A 20824-nucleotide genomic window follows, 5' to 3' on the forward strand; every position below is an offset into this window, starting at 1 on the left:
TATTGTAGATCCTGCTGCAAAAATTTGAACCTATGCTTCCAGGTAGTGTAGATAAATCCAATATATGTTCTATTCAATGTAGGTTCTTATACTGCGCTTATCATGGTAGTATCTGAGCATCTTCTAGTAGTGCATTAAATGACATGACTAGCATCTATCAGGTGTTGTACGGTTAGACCCCTAACCATCCCCTCCTGCCAGGGTAAGCCCACTTCTCCCTTCTCACTATTCCTGTGACTTTCTCTCTGTTCCCCGTATGAAGGGGGTGCAAGATGTTAAGACACATCACCAGGTAAGAGTCTTTCCTTGAGGACTGGATGGCTCAAGGGATACAGGAACCTTTCACTTCTTTGTTATCAGTGTAGTGCAGCCCAGATTATCCATGACCTAAAATTCTGACCAACCGACAGATATTTAACTGCCTTTGGGATGTGTTGGTGATTCCCAGTTCAGTTCTTAGTGAGCTCGTGTCTACAGCTGGTCCCATTCCAATCATTCTTCCCGAGGTAATACAGAGAGCTGGGGACTAGGGTGGCTGGGATAGTGCAGGCAGTTGGTAATGCGACTCGGAGCCTTTCATCTCCAGGTTGCTAGTTCAATCCTAGCTCAAGTTACCTGGTGGCTGTTCAGTAGCCTTGGTGAAATGTCTGGGTAGAACTCAGTCTGAGTCCCTGTAGACAGGTGTCCACACAAGCCACTATCAGCTTGAATATAACAGGTCCCCATGCTGGTAGATACAGCAGAGAAGGCACGAACTGAAGTCCTAAGTTTTTTCTCTCCTGCAGTGGTGGCCCCTCCGGGATTGGACTGAGATGCCTGGATGGGGCATTGCAGGAAGCTTGCACTGTCACTGTCTCTGCTGTGAATAAATAGGATTACATTTTCTGTTTCACTCCACTTTGCCCACCATTCCATCCCTGACTATTCTAAATGAAGCCACAAGCTGTGCTGATAACATTGTATTGTTTAATATAGAAACAGTGTAACTGTGATAATGAATTTAGTGCCTGAAGGCTAAGCTGTCTGTTTCTGTGGGTTTTTGGTAGGGAGCCTATGTCTAAAGCTGAAGAGGGGGCAGCAACCCCTGTGGGCGGCAGCAGCAGCCGAATGCATTTCTTCTCCATGAAGAGGACTGCATCCCAGCATTCCTTTGATGCTGCCTCCCTAGACGGGAACTGCACTGAAGACAGGCTGTCTGTGGACAGTGATGGCAGTGATGGCTTCGTGATGCTCATGGACCCTGGTAACTAGAACTGCCTGTATGGCTTTCTTCCATTATTAGTTCACACAGTCAAATTGATCTCTGATGTAGCCACGGAGTGATGTATACTAGGGATCCCACTATGTCTGTCCCTAACTGATCCTGTCGATTATTTACTCCTGGGCCGTTCACCCAGTATGGATCTCTCCGATACTGATTTTTGAGATGCCTTCTCTATGAAAGAAGCTGTAGGGCAAGTAGAGTCTAAGAGAACCTTGCTGGTATCTGTATGGTATGGTCACTGGCACACTCAAAATGTGGAGTTAGCTCTAGAGAGGGGTTAAAACATGGAACTGGGACTTTGGAGATCTGGATTCTATTCCCAGTTCTGCCACAATCTTGTTGCATCACTGTGGGCTAGTCACTTCCTCTGTTTCCTCATCTGTAAAATGGGAGGGATAGTTACCTACCTCACTGGGAAGTTAAGAGGCTTGATTCATTAATCATTGAATCATAGGACTGGAAGGGACCTCGAGAGGTCATCTAGTCCAGTCCCCTGCACTCATGGCAGGACTAAGTATTATCTAAATCGCTCCTGACAGATATTTATCTAACCTGCTCTTGAAAATTTCCAGGGATGGAGATTCCTCAGCCTCCCTAGGCAATTTATTCCAGTGCTTAACCACCCTGACAGTTAGGAACTTTTTCCTAATGTCCAACCCAGACCTCCCTTGCTGCAATTTCAGCCCATTGCTTCTTGTCCTATCCTCAGAAGTTAAGAAGAACAATTCTTCTCCCTCCTCCTTGTAACAATTTTTTATGTACTTGAAAACTCCCCTCTCAGTCTTCTCTTCTCTAGACTAAACAAACCCAGTTTTTTTAAATCTTCCCTCATAGGTTGTGTTTTCTAGACCTTTAATCATTTTTTTGCTCTTCTCTGGACTTTCTCCAATTTGTCCACATCTTTTCTGAAATGTGGTGCCCAGAACTGGACACACTACTCCAGTTGAGGCCTAATCAGCGTAGAGTACAGCAGAAGAATTACTTCTTGTGTCTTGCAGGGGCGGCTCTAGCTTTTTTGCTGCCCCAAGCACTGCAGGCATGCCGCCGAAGGCTGCCTAACGACTGCCCTCGCAGGGACTGGCAGGGCGCCCCCCGCGGCTTGCCGCCCCAGGCACGCGCTTGGAGTGCTGGTGCCTGGAGCCAGTGCTGGTGCCTGGAGCTGCCGCTGGTGTCTTGCTTTCAACACTCCTGCTAATACATCCCAAAATGATGTTCACTTTTTTTTTTTTTTTTGCAACAGTGTTACACTTTTGACTCTCATTTAGCTTGTGGTCCACTCTGACCCCCAGATCCCTTTCCGCAGTACTCCTTCCTAGGCAGTCATTTCCCATTTTGTATGTGTCCAACTGATTGTTCCTTCCTAAATGGAGTACTTTGCATTTGTCCTTTTTGAATTTCATCCTATTTACTTCAGACCATTTCTCCAGTTTGTCCAGATCATTTTGAATTTTAATCCTATTCACCAAAGCACTTGCAACCCCTCCCAGTTTGGTATCATCTGCAAACTTTAGAAGTGTACTCTCTATGCCATTATCTAAATCACTGATGAAGATATTGAACAGAACTGGACCCAGACCTGATCCCTGCAGGACCCCACTCCTTATGCCCTTCCAGCATGACTGTGAATCACTGATAACTACTCACTGGGAACGGTTTTCCAACCAGGTTTGCACCCACCTTATAGTAGCTCCATCTAAGTTGTATTTCCCTAGTTTATTTACGAGGTCATGCAAGACAGTATTAAAAGCTTTACTAAAATCAAGATTATATATTCTAAGCCCTCCATGGGTGGGCCCACACTACCTGAGTGGCTCACTCTGCATGGTCATAACCTCCCATAATGGATATGTTCCTCTACAACAATGGGAGTGCCAACTTTGAGACTGACTGCAAGAGGCAGTCCCTGGGCAGCTGGTCTGTGACTGTACATATCACTACTGGGAAGAATCAGAATGACTATGAATCTCTGGACCTGCAGAACACAATGTTCAGAACCCACTTCTTTAGCCTACCATTCCCCCAAATAAATACACTTAAACATAACAAAAATACACAGCCCTCCTGGGTTTCAGAAGGGGATGTGGTGGAGAGATGGACAGAAGCCTTTTGTATTCATGTTAGAGTTCTAAGGCACTTGGATATTACAGTGATTAGTGGTATAGAAGTACATAGGTAGGTGGAATATTTGTAAAGGTGCTGTAGAAGGGCAAAGTGTGGTGTTGGGGATTACAGTAAGTGTGTCATTTGAGCTTTCTATCTTTAAATTAAATCAATCCAAGGTGCTTTTGATGGTTTTCAGGAAGGTGGCAAAGTGGAACTGTATCTGAGTATTCATAATCTGTTTTCAGAGCATAGTCTGGATTCCCTCACCCCGGGACAACTTCTTCAGGACCTTCATGATGCAGGCAGCAGAGCAAGCCCAATGGTAGAAGATGAGGATAGAGGGACGCCTGACATGAACAGCTCAGCTTCTCAGAGTGGAGAAGACCCTAGCCTTCAGCTGGTCAGATTTCTTTCCTCCGTCTCCCTGAAGTCTTTCTTTAAAGGAACCTTTCAAAGGGGGAAATGTAGCTATTTTGACAAGTGGTACTGTGACTTGCCGTTTCAGGTCTCTGTTCTGGTGCTGAAAATGAATGAGGTGAACTGCGGGATAGAGGCAAAAGGCGATGATCTGTCGCTTGCTGTACAAGTTATGGAGGTTACTCTAGAGCAGTTGGGCAATATTGGAATGTGGCAGTATCTACAAAGCAGCTGTGTGGGTAAGATGCTGACCTTTGGACCTGTTGGCTTTGAAACCAGAGCATCAGGCACTGGTTGTTATTAGGGAGCCACGAACTGTAAATATTGTTTTCAGTGTTCATGTGCAGTAACAATGTCTGTGAAATGTTAAAGATATTGAGAGCCTCTGTCTCAGTGGTTCAAATCCAGTGTCCAAAAGTTGTTTTCATGGCTGTTTTGGTGTCTCTCAATCCTATCTCAGTTCCCAGTGGACAGGTGGCCACAACATTCTTCCTCCACCACAATTGATTACACTTGTTATGTGCAAACAGAATAAAGTCTAAATCAGTGATAGATTCTTGTGCTTTAAAAGAGCCAATTCCACAATGTTGAGAACAATTATAAGACAAATCAGTTGGGAGAACGCGTTTAAACAGAAATATGGGAAGTCTTTAAGAACATTTCACTAAATGCTACAAAAGCCACAATTCCACTCTCAGGGGTGGCTACACTGGTTGAAAAAACAACCTGGTTTAGAGGAGAAATGAAAGCAGCTATAAAATATATTGGGGGGGACGTATATATGAGTAGAAAGCAGAAGCTAGGAACTGTAGAAAATTGATAAGGGAAGAAAAATGACACACGAAGAAATCTATGGCTAGCAGAACTGAGGACAATAAGGACTTTTTCAAGTAGGAAATAGAAATTGTTAGGAATAGAAAGAATCCTAACAATGCTATTGGTCCATTCCTATATGGAAAAATTGTCAATAATAATGCATAAAAGGAAAAAAATATTCAATAAATTTATGTCCTATAGTTGGGGAAAAGACAGATGATATAGTTACACCAGATGATGATGAAATACTGTCCATTCCACCAGTAACTAAGGAGAATATTTAAACAGCAGCTATTAAAGCTAGACATTTTAAAATCAGGAGGTTCAAATAACTTGCATCCAAGAGTTTTAAAAGAACTGGCAGTGGAACTCACTGGACTGCAGTTTTGATTTTTTTAAATAAGTCTTGAAACATTGGAGAAGTTTCAGAGAACTAAAAGAAAGCTAATGTGCCAATATTTAAAAGAGTAAACAGGCTGACCTGGGTAATTATAGGTCAGCCATTGCTCCTGGGCAAAATAATGGAGTGGATAATAAAGGGCTTGATGAAGAAAGAATTAAAGTAGAGTAATATAATTAATGCCAGTCAATATGGCTTTATGGAAAATAGAACTTGTCAAACTAACCTGGTATCTTTTTTTAATGGGATTACAAGTTTGGTTGATAATGATAATAGTGTTGATGTACTATACTTGGACTTTTGCATGGCATTTAACTTGGTACAAATTCAGACTTAAATAAAGTGCAAATTTTTAACAGTGCGTGTAATTAACCATTGGAACAATTTAGCAAGGGTTGTGGTGGATTCTCCATCACTTGCAAGTTTTAAATCAAGATGAGGTGTTTTTCTAAAAGACACGCTCTAGTTCAAACAGGAATCGATGCAGGGTCCTATGGCCTATATTATGCAGGTCAGACTAGATGATCACAGTGGTCCCTTCCAGCTTTATAACACTAGTGGGGCCCCTTGTTGGTAGCCTCAGCCAAGAAACTAAGGATTGAATGGGCCTTGGAGACTGAACTTCTCCATCATGCCTAAAGGTGGCTCCGTCTAGGTCAGATAGTGACCTCCTGGGCCAAAAGTTCTCTGGAGTAGGGACTTTGTCTCCACAGTGCCTACCGCAATGGGGACCCGGTTCCTAGATGCTACAGTAATGCGTATAATTAATAATGCTTACAGAAGCTATGTGGGGAAGCTTGCACTGCTGCTCCTCACGCTGTTATCTGTGCTGTGGATCAACAGACATCTTCAGACTACACTGCGTTTAATCTGAGGTGTTTCACCAGCACTGAGTTCAAGCTTAGAAATCTTTCAAAGAAAGAAAGAGTAGCAATTACTGTGCTAGTGATACTCCTTGATAGCGATACACCCTTTTGTCACTAGGGGGCATAATAAAATTACAAAATTACATAGCATTCAATTTGAATGCAAAAGCCTCCTGTCTTATACAAAAGGTCCCTAATTGGGGATGGAGTTTTGCTCAATATATGTAAGATTCTAGGTGCTGTGGAGTAAACCTAAGTCCTCAAGAACACTGAAACCGTCTGGAGCTGACATAGCGGAGGGGCAAGTTTGGAGGCTCATGTGACTGCCACTGAGGGGGCCAATTGTGTTGATGGATTCTGTGATGTGGACACTTGTCTGTTTGAAAATTGGACTCAAACTCATTTCACATGGGACAGAGGGGGCGGTACTGAACACCAATCAGGACTCCTGAGCAATGAAAGGCTTTATAGGCTGTATGTCTACTAAAGGCCTATAGCCTACGGCCGATACCATCCAGTCCCCCCACCCCTATGATTTTCTTCTGTGCCTCTAGGGGATCCAAGTGTAGAAAAGCCCTTAACCACAGAAGCGGATCAGACTCAGCCAGAAGTGTGCTTACGTCTTGAAATAGGACCGAGCGCCATTGTTCACTCACCTCTGGCTATCCAGAATGGGTTCCTTCACATCCTGATCCACAGCTATAGTGCAGAGCTCCTGATGTCCTCCCTCACCAACCTCGGACCTTTCCTCGAGGACGAAGTGGTACCTGAGGTGATTCCCATGAAGATAGAAATTGTGGATGCCAAGATTACACTGAAGGTGTGTTTGTGTGTGCATTGGCAGGGAAAAGGGGGTATCCAGGGCTCAGCTGTGGGTAAGGTTCTGCCAGGGAAAGAGAACTGTGGCTGTCTGGAGAGGTGCCATTTCCTTAATAAAGTGTGCAGAATGGGTTCTCTACCCTTTCCTCTGCCTCTTAAAAACAACCTTAATGGTGAACAGGTAGCTCCTTGGAATCGTAGTGTAATGGTTTGACCATGGGGAATGTGAATGGGAGTCTGAAACTCCTGGGTTTTCTTCCCAGTTTCGCCAGTGACGTGCTTTGCAGTGACAGGAAACTCGCTCAACCCCTTTGTGCCGCTCTTCTCATCTGCATCTGTAAAATGGGGACAATGATTCTGACCCTTTTTTGTGAAGCCCTTAGAGATCTACAGATGGAAAGAGTTGCATAGAGCTGGGTGGTGGTAGTATTATTGCCACTTACTCAGTGAGAGAGGGCATCTGGTGCAGAGAGATGTCTGATAACCCACCTGTAACCAGCCATGTATCTTTGTCATACTCCGTACGACCATTACATGCCCCTTCCTTTGGTCTGTATCTCCTCACACAAGCATGGGCTAAGCTTACTGTGAAGCAGCAGGGCCATCTGCATATTATTAAGGGCCAATATTGATGAAAGTTTGAATCTGGGACATGCAAGATAGTAACTATGAGATGTGGCCTTCACGGGGTTTGTGGTGAGAGACTGACCCGGGTCGTCTTCAGGGATGTGACTGAATTCCCTTTTGCCACCCGGGAGGGTTTTTTGCAAAGATAACTAAGGCTTACATGCAGCCCTTGTGCAAAGCCATTCTCTTCTGTTTACTGGTCAGCCCTGGATGGGATCTGGAAATGTCAGAAGCAGTAACATGGCTACTGTGAGGACTTGAGAGGAAATCCTTTGCTGCATGCCCTATTTCAGAGTTGTACATGGCAGCTGATAATTTTTGTTTGTTTTGCAGGATGACAGCCCTCGGGTGTACCCTACCTCTCCTGGCACCATTCCCATAACCTTGGCGGTGGATCATATTGTTGTGAAGCGCAGCGATGATGGAGTGTTCTCTGTAATAGGTCAGTAAAATAGAGAAGCCTTGATCCCCCTTCCTTCACCACCATTACTGGAGACTAGAACACCCTGCAGTGATTCCTGCTGGTAGAGACTGGAACTGAAATCTGCCTCTGCTGTGGGAGGCTAGAGCTGTAGTATCTGATCAGCGTCCATTGTTCCCTTATTCACTGCAACCACTTCTGCTGGAACAGGCTAAGAATATTATGTCCCCTATATAAGCACCCGTCTCCTACAATACTCTGATAGTCTCATATGCATCCATTGCTACTGGTATAGCTTCTTGCTTGTTCACAAACTTTTGCTTGAGATTATAAATTAGAAGCTCAAGGCAGCATTGGTGTAATCGTTAAAATGGGACTGGAGGTTTCTTTGGTTCTGGTTGTCATTGTCACTGACTTGTGAAGTCCCAGCAAGTGGCTTCTTTTTGTGTTTCGGTATGGGCATTTTTAAAATGGGGATAATACTCATGTCTGTACAGCACTTTGAGACACTTTTATGAAAAGTACTTCATGGTATAATGCACATATTAGTATTTGTGTTCCTTTCCAGCTGCACAAAAGGAGAGACTATCTTTACAGAAAAAGCCTGAGCAAGGTCTGAAGGAAAAGAAGGTCCCAGTAAAGAGACTCTTGGCAATCCCAACAGGAGCAGTACATGAACTACAGGTAAGCCATTTCTGCATGTTTCCTTCCAGATAAATAGGCAATAGCTTGTGTCCCAGACAGCTGGCTGCAGACGAGAAAACACAGGGTTGGGAAATGTAAGGCCTGTACATGCATGTCTCTTTCCTTATCTAGGGTGTTTATAGACAGGAAGCACTAGTGTTCTCTTGTGAGAGCAGTCAGGATTCAGTTCCCATACCACCTTTCACACTCAACCTGGAATCAAGAGCAATGCCTGCATCACCCTGCAGCAAACTCTCCCGATCACTTTCACAAACATTGTTTTCTGAGGGGATCCATCTTTCAGCCACCTGTCCAATCCCTGAATGGAAGATGTTCTTTCAGATGTGGGAACTTTTAGAAAATAGGTCATAAGCAACCACAGAATGAGTCCTATAGACATGAGAATTTCCTGGTAACATGGAGCCTTCTGCTTAATTCACTCACTGTTTAATTTGATCCAAACATCTGGAACCCAAATAATTTTGTACTGCAAACAAGCAAAAACAACCTCCACTTTTTATTGCCCTTCCTTTACACAGGAATTACTAGATAATCTGATCATTGGCTATTGAAAAATGTGCTGAGGGAAGCACTGTGGTCTAGTGGATGAAGGGCTGAATTGGGATTCAGGAGACCTGGCTCTGCCATTGGCCTGCTCGGTGACCTTGGGCAAATCACTTCTCCACTCTGTGCCTCTATTTTCCTTCCCACTCTTTGTCTCATCTATTTAGGTTGTAATCTGTTCGGGGCAGGGACTGTGTGTGTGTGTGTGTGTGTGTGTAGCACCTAGCACAATGGATTAGTGATCACAACTGGAACCCCTAGGTGCTACAGTAATACAATAATAGTAGTTAATTTCCTGATCCTACTGAAGTCAGTGGGAGCAGGATTGAGGCCTAAATTCTGAATGAAACAATAACACCGTTCAAGGAAGACCCATAAATAAACATGATTGTCCAGAACATTGTTGACATTAGCCTTGCCTTATGCTGTGAAGCTGTGCGAGGGATTCTGAGGGCTATATGTATAACAAGACCAATAGGTAGCTTCAGACAAGGACAGGGGCGGCTCTATCTATTTTGCCGCCCCAAGCACGGCTTTTGGTGGCACTCCTGCGGGAGGTCCGGTGGTAATGCGGATTCGGCGGCATGCCTGCGGGAGGTCCCACGGTCCCGCGCCTTCGGTGTACCCGCCGCAGAATTGCCACCGAAACCGCGGGACTGGCGGACCTCCTGCAGGCATGCCACCGAAGGCAGCCTGACTGCTGCCCTCACGGCAACCGGCAGGCCGCCCCCCACGGCTTCCCGCCCCCAGGCATGCACTTGCTGCGCTGGTGCCTGGAGCCGCCCCTGGTCAAGGAGGTAGAAACAGATGTGACTGAATTAAGGAGAGGTTCCTGGTGTCCTTACACAAGTAATCCAGTTAACTTTAGTATGCCTGCTTATGAGGATAAGGATAATTCACATAAGTAAGAGTGCAGAATGGAGCCCAATATTTGTCCCTCTGCCTTCCCTGCAAGTATAGTTGTGTGACAACAGAGTTGTTGTGAAGGAAAATCCCCTCCTGCTGCAAGTCTGTTCTCGTGTCTAGAAGTGGGGTAGGAATCCATGGAGACCTGTGGCCATTAGACTGCCACTGATGGCTGTGCAGGCTGAATATAATAGTGGCTATGAAAGGTATTCTAGGAAACAGTTGGAAGTGCATCTGTCAGCAGGTACTCATGCAAGAAAGCCAAATAGAATCAGTATGTCAGTAGGCTTTGTTTGCTCTCTAGCTGCAGGTCATCTCCAAGCTCCTGGTTTCATATTCCAATTGACATTACTGCGAGAAATCATCAGTCTGGTCTGGTTTGCATTTTACCTTTTTGAAAATCTTCTCTCTCCTTGTCTTTTATAGCTAAAGGAAGCCCCTGCATTGCAGAAGGAGCTGCACGCCATGAAAATAGCCCTAGCAGAAGCCAATCTGGACATAACGCGCCTTCTGCAGGAAATTAGGAAATACGATCCCCTCTTCCAGCTTTGACAGCAGAGGCCCAAGGCTGCAGCTGCCCAGGAGGAGCAGAGATCACCACCAGCACCCAGGCGGCTAGTTGGTTACATTGCTGCTGAGAGGCCAACCTCAGCAGCGAGGAATCGCCTTGGGGAATGGAAACCTAATTGCAAGATCAACTCTAAGTGGGGTAGAAAAGGAGGAGGCCCTGGCTGGGTGAAGGGAAATGAGCAACAAGGAGCCATCTGGTTCTGGTTTTGCAGCCATGTCCCTCTGTCCTGGCAGTACAGTGCTACACTCTATATCACTGACCCACTGCAGTGCTTAGTCTGCAAACAGAAAATGCAGAACATTAGTCAAGAGCCAGGCACCCCTGTCTAGTCATCTGACAATGGTGTTGCTGCTTTCACACCACCATTGCATCTGCTTCCTTGTTCATCTTGCTTTACAGGGGTGGGTGTCTGTACTTCCTTTACTATCTTCCTGGGTGTTCTTGCCCAAACACTCACCAAAGAGCACAGGCAAAAGCAATAATGGCAACTTGCCCAGTTGAGGCATAGTCAAACATGGCAGAAGTTTATTTTGCAGTGAGTGCATACGATGTGGAGTAAGATGGGATGGAAATGCTGGGGTGATTGGCTGTGAGAGGTATGGAAATAATTCTCCCCATAGGGGAGAGGGAACATGACTTGCAGATGCCCCCCCTGCAACCTGTCTAGTGTAGTACATTGTAGAAAAGGGGACTAGAAGAGACCCAACAATTTGCAGGTCCAGGACAAAACGAAGCTGTGGGGGTACTAGATTTAGGAAGGCACCCTGCTCACACCTGCTGTCCCTGAACCCCACCTCTCACACTGTGTCCATATACTCTGGCTATTGTCTTTAGCCTTGTGTGAAGGCTGCCACTTTGAAAACTGACTCTCGCTCATTAGCTGAAACCACAGTGGCTGAGTTCAGCTGTGTTCTCCATGCTGAAGTGGGAGAAATTCAGCCTCTCCTAACGAAAGATTATTTAACCTTTTCTTGAACTGAACACCGAGGAATCAGGCTGAGTGCAGAGTGTATAGGCCAAGGGGTAGGAGAGGGGGAAGGCCTGTAATCTCCCTTTGTGAAGTGTACTGCACTCAGACATATCTGCCAGAGGTTCACAGACTGATGTGGGAGGAAAAGCCTTGACAGCAACAACTACACGAATTCCAACCTAGCCATGTATTTTGAGCCAGAGAAGAATCAAGAGTGATGGTGTATGTTTCATCAGGGTGCTGACACTCAGACCTTTCCTTAGTGGCTTCTGGTTACCTTGGCTGCTCTCTGCTAGTTATCTGAAGGCAATGAAAACAGCAGCTGGGTAATGTTCACTCTTGGAAGATGCTGACTCAGTGCTCACCTTCTCCAAGGTGCTTCTGTGATGAAGGTGAAGTGGCCAAAGTCAGTGTGTGACTTTCTTTGTTTAAAATTAAATAGCTTTTACAGGTAAGAAAACCTAGTAGAAGGTGAAGTGGGAGTTCATGAAAAGAAGTCATTGATGAAAATGCCCTTTATAATGTTGTAGGAAGCAAATGCTCTTCTAAAGGCCGATAAGTTCGCTATTTCTTCATTTTACTTGGCTGAGCTAGTGCACAGTCTTGGCACTGGGTGAGGAAGCAACTACACGTGTGCCCTCCTTAACTAACGAGGGAATAAACAGAACATGCTAGAATCCAGCAGAGAGAGAGAGAGAATCCACCCGTGATGGAAGAATAAGATGCACAGTTTAATACAGAACCATGCAAGTGTCAGAATGAAGACTGCCCACCCACCACACTTTATTGCATTCTGAGTCTCTCTTGGATTTTAATGCATTTCAAACTTTTTATGGATTGGATTTCTCCAGAAGTATTTTATATTTGTATTAACGCATGATTTGTAATGCACACAATACTTTTTCTAGTGCCTCTAGAACAAACAGATGATCCCCACCCATCTTGATGAATTAAGGTCTGGGGCATGATCAGAAGGAAAAAATGACTTGTAATATAACTTTTTTTCTCCTGCATAATTGTTCCTTTGCCTAATCCTGGATCTATCAGGTGTTTCTCTTTAGTAGGGAACTTGTAGTCTAAGCCCTTCAGCTCTAGGGAGGAAGGGTGCATGTTTTTATGTGCTCATTTGATGGGACAGATTTGGAGAGGGTACTGAACAATGGCTTGGAAAGAGCCAACCATGAATTCCCTTCAGATGTCACTCAAGTCAGGGTATGGAAGAAAGAAGAGGAGATGGGAGGATGCCAGAACCCAACACACAGAACTGTCATTCTTGGGATAATTTTAAATTCAAAATCTTTTGACTACATTAGGCAGAAGATGGAACTGAATGGCACGCTGTAGTCTTTGACCAGTTCCACTGAAGAGACAGTAGCCTGGGGCAAAGACAGCACTGACTTACTGCTGTAAGATGGAGGACTGTATCTCTGCCATCTGCTTGTCTGTCAAGCTCCAACTGACCAATGCCTAAAAACAGGTATGGCAACAGCAGCAGGAGCCTGACCTTCACTGTGTGCACCAGGAGTCAGCAATTAGAAATTATTTTGCTTCTGAAGGGAAATTTGTTTTAAACAAACAACCTGATCTGAGCATTAGCCTGAGGCAAACATAGGGTGGCGGAACTCCAGAAGGCTTTGCAGTTGTGGTACAGTCTCTTTCCTCCTCTAATTCAGCTGAGGTGGCTACTGTGTATTATATCTTGTTTGGCTGCTGCAGTTTTCATATATTCATTTCTGTCCCTGGAAGAGGGGGGATAGTCCACTATCTCTCTACGCTAGAATATTCCTGCTTTTCCTCAAAAGCATCTTTCCTGTCCCATGCCTCCTCAGAACAGCTCTTGTGATAGGTTATATGTGCATTACTGCCTATGTTGAAAAATCCTCTAATGTAGCAGCCCTTCTTCGATCCTATGGGCAGAGAATCTGTTACCAAGAGAATGCACTTTAACTTTTAGCAGTTGTGTGGGGGTAGATTAACTGAGTATTTCCTCACCACCTTCACCTTGTGCATGCACAGAATAATTTTAAAATAAAGAAAAGGGGGTTGTAGAAATGCAAGAATTATCTCCTGTTGTGAGGATCGCCCTGTTGCTAAGTTAAACAGTTTTCTCATAAGACAGGCACTAACGTTGCAGTGCATCCATTTATATATACCCAGACTTGCTGTGAAACTAATGTACAGCAGATAATTGTAGGTGTAAAAGACATCTAATGTTGTAAAACGTGTGTGTGTAAAGTCCAAGCTTTTGTTTCAAAGGTGAAGTTGTTGGTCACTTTCATATAAATGGAGGTTAACATTCTTTAGTCCAACTTATGTGATTATATGCACACTCCATCTCTTCTTGTTGAGGTAAGGGTACTCCTGCAAGTGCTATTGGGAGGGAGGGGATGCTAATCCCACTGCTTTACTTACATTGTGCTTGAAAATCACTTTTTTCCTTTGTTTTAAAGATGTCCTGCTGTGTCTTTTAGCAGTTTGTGAAAGAAGTGATGGGGAAGGCTTTGCACAGCCTGGCTATCTAACGGCAGTGGTTCAAGCTACTTCCCTTTCTCTTCCGTCACTGCAGCCCAAACAGAGCTGGAACTTAGTTTCCCACAGTGTGACCACAGGAGCTGGGATCAGTCAGTATCGAGCTAGGTTCAGGAAAAAAACTGGGTGTTTTTCTTTATTTGTATTTCGGTACAATACAGGGATCCTCCTTTTCAGAGCCTCATTGGGCTCCATATTGTATAAAAGCTTCCTCACTGTTGAGGACTGAACGGAGCAGCTGCAACAGGGGGGAAAATAGTGAGGTTGATTAAAATATTACTTTGTTTTAAGTGTTATGGGAAGGTTGATTTTTGAAGACTTTACTGTTTTATGTTCTATTAAATGAGCTAACTTAATCCTCTGTGTAACTGCAGTATTAGATTAGGAATGAGTGTGGGCTGCAGTAGCTCTTGTTAGTTTGAGGGTACCACTTCTCTCTGCTTATAAACAGGGATACTGGGTACAGGCAGAGTACTATGTACAAGTCTGACTTGAATTCAAGAGCGAGTCAGTATTGGAATCTTATGTTGCCCTATTACATTTCCATGAGTGCATTTTTTTGGTTCTGTGAACCACCTTAAAAAGAAAAACTAAACTTAACCTCCACTGTGTCAAATGTCTACTTTCTCTGAGGCTGGTTTTCTTGAGTCCTGAGTAAGTGCAGAATGTGGCTGAACAGCACACAAGAAAAATGACAGGCTAAAGGTTGTAGGAGGGTGGGCGACTGTCACCAAGAAGTATAAGATACCACTAATAGGGTATTGTTTCTGCAGTCCCTTACCCACTTATGGACTACAGTGCCTGCACATATCCAGAGGCAGATGCTACAGCCCCCTCAGTGTTCATTAAGGATTAACAGATAGCATTTCCCCCTGTTTAAGTCATACAATCAGCTACCACAACATGCAGTGATGTTTCATCTGTCCCATCAATGAGAATGGAAGGGACTACTCCAATCCAGCTCACAAGCCAATTAACTGAATAGCAAGTTTAATGAGTGTTCATTGCATCAAATCCCCCTTTCTATACAGATTATAGATATACCTGTTATAGCAGTAGCCATCACTACCACCACATCATCCTCTCTCTAAGTAAAAAGCCTATTGCACCAAAAACTTTTATCCTTTTTCTGTTGAAGTGTTTAGGTGTGTTTCATATAGCCACAGCTGTAAGTCTGATGGCCCTAACAACATTTCCAAGTCAGTTATTGCCCCCCTCTACCACCAGCACCTTTTACGGTAAGTTGCTTAGGAAGTGTTTAAAGAGAGAACCAAACTTAAGCAGTCACTTGATGAGGTTTGTTTAGCGCATGTTGAAATAAGGACTCCTATGCACATGATACAGTATAGAGGCCTTTCCTTCCAAGAGTTTAGTACTAAAATACAAACTTAAGTGAACAAGGCTGCTGTCTCTACTGCTGTTTCAAAGTTATTCTAAACTTTAGCCACAACAGTAAGTTTTCATATTTATCTACCACAAATCTTGCAGAAGTTGTATACGGAAGCATTTCATAGTCTGAGAAACTGGCCACATGCACTCAGTTCAGCTTTGTTTTAAGAAACTTCTGTATTCGGTTATTTTGGTACTGGCTCATTAGTTAATACTGCAGACAGTAGAAGTGCAGGAGGTTTAGAAGCTTTCTGTTTAAGCAGCTCTGAAGTGATGTGGTTTATAGCTGGTAGTCTATTCTCTTCCAGCTTCTCCACGCTCCCTTGCTTCTTAAACTGCCCTCTAGTTTTCATTTCAATGGAAGGTGATTTTTTTATACTTTGAATTGGGAATCTGTCCCCGTGACTTCAGCCGCCGGACTGCCTCACGCATGTGTTTGGGCTGAAGAGGTGGTAGTTCTCCCCACTTCTCACACACATCCAATGCTAAACAAACCAAAAAACAAACAGTGAATGTTATCTGTCAAGACTGTTCACAGAGTTAAGCAGGTGTCTCAAAGAGGCTTTCAGATAGTAAAAGCTAACATTTCAGCTTGAACTAAGCAGCTTCTACTATTCATAAACAGTCATCAACTTTAACTCCACCAAAAGAGCTAGAATTCCTTGCAGTGTCTGCAATGCACACTTAGGAGCATTTTACCAGTATGTAAGAATCACAGTGAAACTGACTAATCTGGATCTCATTGTCCCAGCTGAGTGAAGCAGAATATAAAAACACTAACCGGTAAAATAACATTTTATTGAACAGCTGAGATTACTTCAATTAATTTCTTAAAACAAGTTGTTGGATGACAATGCCCCTTTTTACTGCAACTTGTTAAAATAGTTAGGGGTTAGTTAATTTGAGGAGCACAGGTATTAGGGACCAATACACTAGAGCCAGGAGATAAGCATATATGGTAGAGATGGAAAGGACCTATTGGATCACTGCATCCATCCCAATCCAATTGCCACAGACAGGCTCATCTCAAATAAAGATACCAGATTACTTCTGTCATGTGAGAGAATTTGGATAAAAGCAATCTGTAGAAACAGCCACAAGCAGGGTTCATCATTCCAGCAAAATACCACCTGTAAAGGTCAAGTGTTTTAATAACAAGCCTGTACAGAATGGATGGCTTGAACCAACAGACTACTGTCTCCCTTTCAAATGTACTGTAAACATTTCCAAACAGCTCCTTAAGTAGCTCACCCTTCAATGTAGTGTTTCATATAGTGATCTCAGCTCATCAATTAATGGAGACCAAGCTTCAGAAAAATGGATTTATGCTAGTTAAATATCACCTCCCTTGGGTTGAATTCCTTCTTGATAGCAGAATCAGGGTTCATGAGGCATCTATTTTTGCCCCTGAAGACATCCAGTTCATAATAGGAAGACTGCTGTAAAAACTATCTTAATTTCTTTGAGTTGTCTAGATGTTGTGACAAAGGTCTAAGTTATTAGTTACCTTGAAACAACCATGTCCTCTCCCTTCAAAAGCTTTTCTCTTTCCTTTAATAATCTTTAAACAATATATTTTTAGAATATTTCTCTCCCCCTCTACTGCGCATCCACACACACAAAATATTCCTCTTGCACTCACCTTCTTCTACCACCTCCCCAGCGAAGACTTTGGAAATCCCAGACATGGCAATAACCACATTCTGAGACACAGAAGTCCCAGTAATGGACTGGACCAGCTTGAGAGAAAAAGAGGATATAATTAAGTGAAAAATTTCCCTGCAGCTGAAGACTTGGGTTGGTTTTTTTGTTTTGAACATTTAGACTAAGCATGAGAAATGCTGAGCAGCACCTACTGAAGTCAACATGAGTGGAGGTTGCTCAATACCTCTTCTGTCATTGAAAATCTGCACTCGAATTGATCTAAAACTACAATGATGCTCTATGCACTTATTTTTATACATACCAAGCTGTCTTTCACCTCATATGTTCCTCTGTGGACTGAGTATTTGCAGAATCTTACCCGTTTAATAGCAGCCTTGGGGAAAGCAGACCGGCGGTACATCTCATAGCGGTTCAGCTGCTCTTCAGAAAAGGAAGAAACCAATATTCTGGAGGAAGGAAGAAACATCAGTTATGACAGAAGACAGACTTTTTTCACCTTAAAAAGCATTCCCCAAATCCATGTAGGGTCTGTTTCTACAGTGCACCACTTTAGAAGAAATATTTTATTAGGCATAAGGAAGACAGCATTGAAAGGAGAGGGTAGGTTGTGCCCTACTTAGCTAATGCACAGGTTTGGGTGCAAAGTAGTATTAACTGTTCTGGTTTACAAACTGGGACTCAGATCTTCCTTTATGAAGGCAAAGATCAGAGAAAACCAGTTACAAAATAGTTTCCAGTATTAGGCTTAATAAGTAATGACAGTGCATATTACATGCTATAGTACTTTTTATTTTCAGCAGCAAGCTCTGTGCAGTGAATTGGGAAAGCTAAATTCAGTCTGACGAGGAGCAAGTTGTCATAAAATAATTAGATAGAGTCCGGTGACCAAACTTGGCGTCACATGGATTAGAAATTTAAGGTGTACTCACTGCATTTTCTGAATCTCATCTTCATCTACTTTCTGCTTTTTCTCTTTCTTCTCTTTTATCTCTATTTTTATCTTCTTAGCTGCAGAAGTCTGCAATGTAGAATCCTCAGTTTCTGTTGACACTAATTCCAAGCCTTCTTGACTGTTCACCTGCTGCAAGAGATTACCATCATTTTGGTGAGGTCTCTGTTATTCAGTTCCAAACCAGAGCTTTCGGTACTCGGTGGTTAGTCTGTGTACAGTCCTACTAAGCATCCACAGAGCACTATGATAAATATACAACCAACAGAATCCAGATTTTAATCTACAAGTATATTTTGGCTGCTATTGCTTTGTTACAACAGCATGTGAACATAAACACAAATCAGAGGACTGTGTGGCTGACAGTTTTAGGTTGGCTCTGAATTTCCAGGCTTTCCTAATGCTCAGTTACTTTATTACACCCTTCCATTCCGGACAACCTCTGCTCACCCATACGGGGTGTGAGAGAGAGAAAAAATGGGCTGCCCACCCACATAATGCTAGCAGCATCATAGTAATGTCACCAGCTGTGCAAAAAAAAAAAAAAATCACGATTTGAAGGCGCCCACAGCAGCTGGCTGCACTTTGGAGCAGACCCCCTGGGACACAGCAGAGGCTGGAGGAAAATTTCCAGGGGTGGTTGGGGGAATAACTAGGGCCCTACAAAATTCATAGGCTTTTAAAAAATCATAAATGTCATGATTTCAGCTATTTAAATAAGTTTCAGTGTTGTAATTGTAGGGGTCCTGCCCCAAAAAGGAGTTGGGAGGGGATCACAAGGTTATTGTAGGGGGGGTTGTGGTATTGCTTAGTTCTGTGCTGCCTTCAGAACTAGGGAGCCAGGAGCAGAGTTGCCGCCAGCAGCAGCACAGAAGTAAAGATGGCACGGTATGGCATTGCCACCGTTACTTCCGTGCTGCTGCCTGCAGAGCTGGGCCCTCAGTCAGCAGCCACCACTCTCTCACTGCCCAGCTCTGAAGGCAGCAGCGCACAAGTAAGGGTGGAATGTTATGATATTGCCACCCTTACTTCTGTGCTACTGATGGTGGGGCGGGCGATGTCTTCAGAGCTGGACGCCCAGCCAACAGCCACCACTCTGCAGCCACCCAGCTCTGAAGACAGTGCAGAAGGGTGGCAATACTGTGACCTCCCCCCTCTACAATGGGGGGAGTGTGACAACACCCCCACAACCCCTTTCTGGGTCAGGACCAATGTCCCCTCTAATTTTTTACATCCCTGTGCAGAGTGAATATTGTTATGTGCACTAATGTGGAGATGATGTGTGGCAGGGAGAGAACTCAGGGCTGGGTCAGAGTGTTGGGATGCGGGGGGGGGGGGGGGGGGCTTTGGGGTGGGACCAGGGATGAGAGATTTGGGGTGCAGGGTTGTGGCAGGGAGAGAGGACGCCCCCCAGCCCTCTCTCACCACAGCAGCCCAGTGCCGGGGACGAGGCATGCTTTTCAGGGCTGTGAATTTGGTAGGGCCTTAGAAATAACCAAGGTAGCCAGTGCCGTAATCCCACTCTACTTGCCATCCAGCCTGTGCGCCTCTCTCTGCCCCCCCCTTCCTACCCCCCCCCCCGCCCCTTTTCCCCCGTCCCCTTCCTCCAGCCCGCACCTCTGCCGCCTGGCAGTCCGCTTTGGGCTCGCTGCCCCCACCGGGCTCGGCCGCCTCCCCCTCGGTCTTCTCTGCCGCTGCCGGCGGTTCCTCGGAGGCCGTGGGGGCCGCCCCAAGCCCCGGGGGCGATGAGGCAGCCGGAAAAGTCTCCTGGGTAGAGCCCGAGTCCCCGCTCTCCTCGCGACTGGGCTCCCCAGCTTCCTCCATCGCCGCCGGAGAGACGGCGCGCTCTGATCATGTCATCACGCCGGCGGCTCCGCGGAGGGGCCGCACCTACTCCGCCCCTTCCGAGAGATTTCTGTCTCCATGGCAACGCAACAGCCCTCGGGAGACGGGGTCTGTGGGCGGGGCAGGGGGAGTTGGACTGGAGTATTGTGGATAGGGAGGTATTGGGATGGGGGTTGGAGTAGTGGGGTTGGGAGGGGGAGGGGAGGGAGTTTTGGGGGTAAGGTATTGGGATGGGGAGGGGAGGGCAGGGCATGGGGGTTGGAGTGGGGCATGTTGGGAGAGGTGTGGGGGAGGGAGAGCAAGGGGGTTGGGACAGATAGGGGAAGGGAGGGAGTATTGGGGAGTAGGGAGGGCATGGGCGTTGGAGTATGTGGGTTGGGACAGGTAGGAGGAGGGGAGGAGTATTGGGGAGTAGGGAGGGCATGGGCGTTGGAGTATGTGGGTTGGGACAGGTAGGAGGAGGGGAGGAGTATTGGGGAGTAGGGAGGGCATGGGCGTTGGAGTATGTGGGTTGGGACAGGTAGGAGGAGGGGAGGAGTATTGGGGAGTAGGGAGGGCATGGGGTGGAGTAGGGAATATTGGCGTTAGAGAGAAGATGGGGGGCACTGAGGTGAGTGACTCAAGCACCCTCTGTTTCTAGGCACAATGGAGTAGAGGATTATCACAGGGCTTTATAATCCTTAATACAAATTTACAAATAAAACATTTCTCATTAAGGCAATATAATGAGTTTTCTGCTGACTTTGTTTCTTTGTTGAACGAAGCCAGGCGGGATGGCAAAATCCAGTCAGCAATTTTCTGTATTGTTTCTAATTGGCCATCCCACTAAACTGCTGTGATCATTAGGATAGTGGTTAGGCCAGGAGATGGGGGAATCAGGACTCCTGAGTTGTTTCCAGCTCTGCTTCTTGTCAGTATGTGACTTTTGAGGTCACTGAACTTCTTTGTGCCTCAGTTTGCCCCTCTGTAAAATGGGTAATATTTACATTCTTCACAGGGCTGTGGTGAGGATTAATTCA

The 20824-nt window shown here is 45.0% G+C and overlaps 2 protein-coding genes across 3 annotated transcripts in view; one reads left to right on the forward strand and one right to left on the reverse strand.

Annotated features, from left to right (window-relative positions):
* UHRF1BP1 (UHRF1 binding protein 1) overlaps window positions 1–14568 on the forward strand; it is a 38616-nt gene extending 24048 nt beyond the window's left edge. The window contains exons 16-22 of the mRNA XM_034768801.1: window positions 1047–1243; window positions 3613–3767; window positions 3873–4023; window positions 6421–6686; window positions 7646–7754; window positions 8302–8417; window positions 10314–14568. Coding sequence (XP_034624692.1) covers window positions 1047–1243; window positions 3613–3767; window positions 3873–4023; window positions 6421–6686; window positions 7646–7754; window positions 8302–8417; window positions 10314–10439 — 1120 coding nt within the window. The 3' untranslated portion in view covers window positions 10440–14568. The remainder of the gene's footprint in view (window positions 1–1046; window positions 1244–3612; window positions 3768–3872; window positions 4024–6420; window positions 6687–7645; window positions 7755–8301; window positions 8418–10313) is intronic.
* Window positions 14569–14930: 362 nt separating this feature from the next.
* TAF11 (TATA-box binding protein associated factor 11) lies at window positions 14931–19820 on the reverse strand. 2 transcript variants are annotated; one of them, XM_034767431.1, is made up of 5 exons: window positions 19578–19820; window positions 17941–18089; window positions 17370–17457; window positions 16989–17085; window positions 14931–15831 (listed from the first exon to the last, which is right to left on the reverse strand). In XM_034767431.1, the coding sequence occupies exons 1-5, from the start codon at window positions 19782–19784 to the stop codon at window positions 15701–15703; spliced, it is 672 nt and encodes a 223-aa protein (XP_034623322.1). In that variant the 5' UTR covers window positions 19785–19820; the 3' UTR covers window positions 14931–15700. The 2 variants fall into 2 exon arrangements, with proteins under 2 accessions (XP_034623322.1, XP_034623321.1); XM_034767430.1 differs by having other exon boundaries at window positions 17941–18092.
* Window positions 19821–20824: the final 1004 nt, after the last annotated feature.

This window comes from Trachemys scripta, chromosome 4, assembly GCF_013100865.1.
Source record: "Trachemys scripta elegans isolate TJP31775 chromosome 4, CAS_Tse_1.0, whole genome shotgun sequence".
Taxonomy (NCBI): domain Eukaryota; kingdom Metazoa; phylum Chordata; order Testudines; family Emydidae; genus Trachemys; species Trachemys scripta.

Coding starts and splice junctions, on each gene's coding strand:
- TAF11 (XM_034767430.1), bottom strand. CDS start 19,784: ATGGAGGAAGCTGGGGAGCCCAGTCGCGAGGAGAGCGGGGACTCGGGC. Junction 18,093..19,577: donor CGGACTGCCAGGCGGCAGAG/GTGCGGGCTGGA, acceptor AATCTCTTGCAG/CAGGTGAACAGTCAAGAAGG. Junction 17,458..17,940: donor GATGAGATTCAGAAAATGCA/GTGAGTACACCT, acceptor TCCTTCCTCCAG/AATATTGGTTTCTTCCTTTT.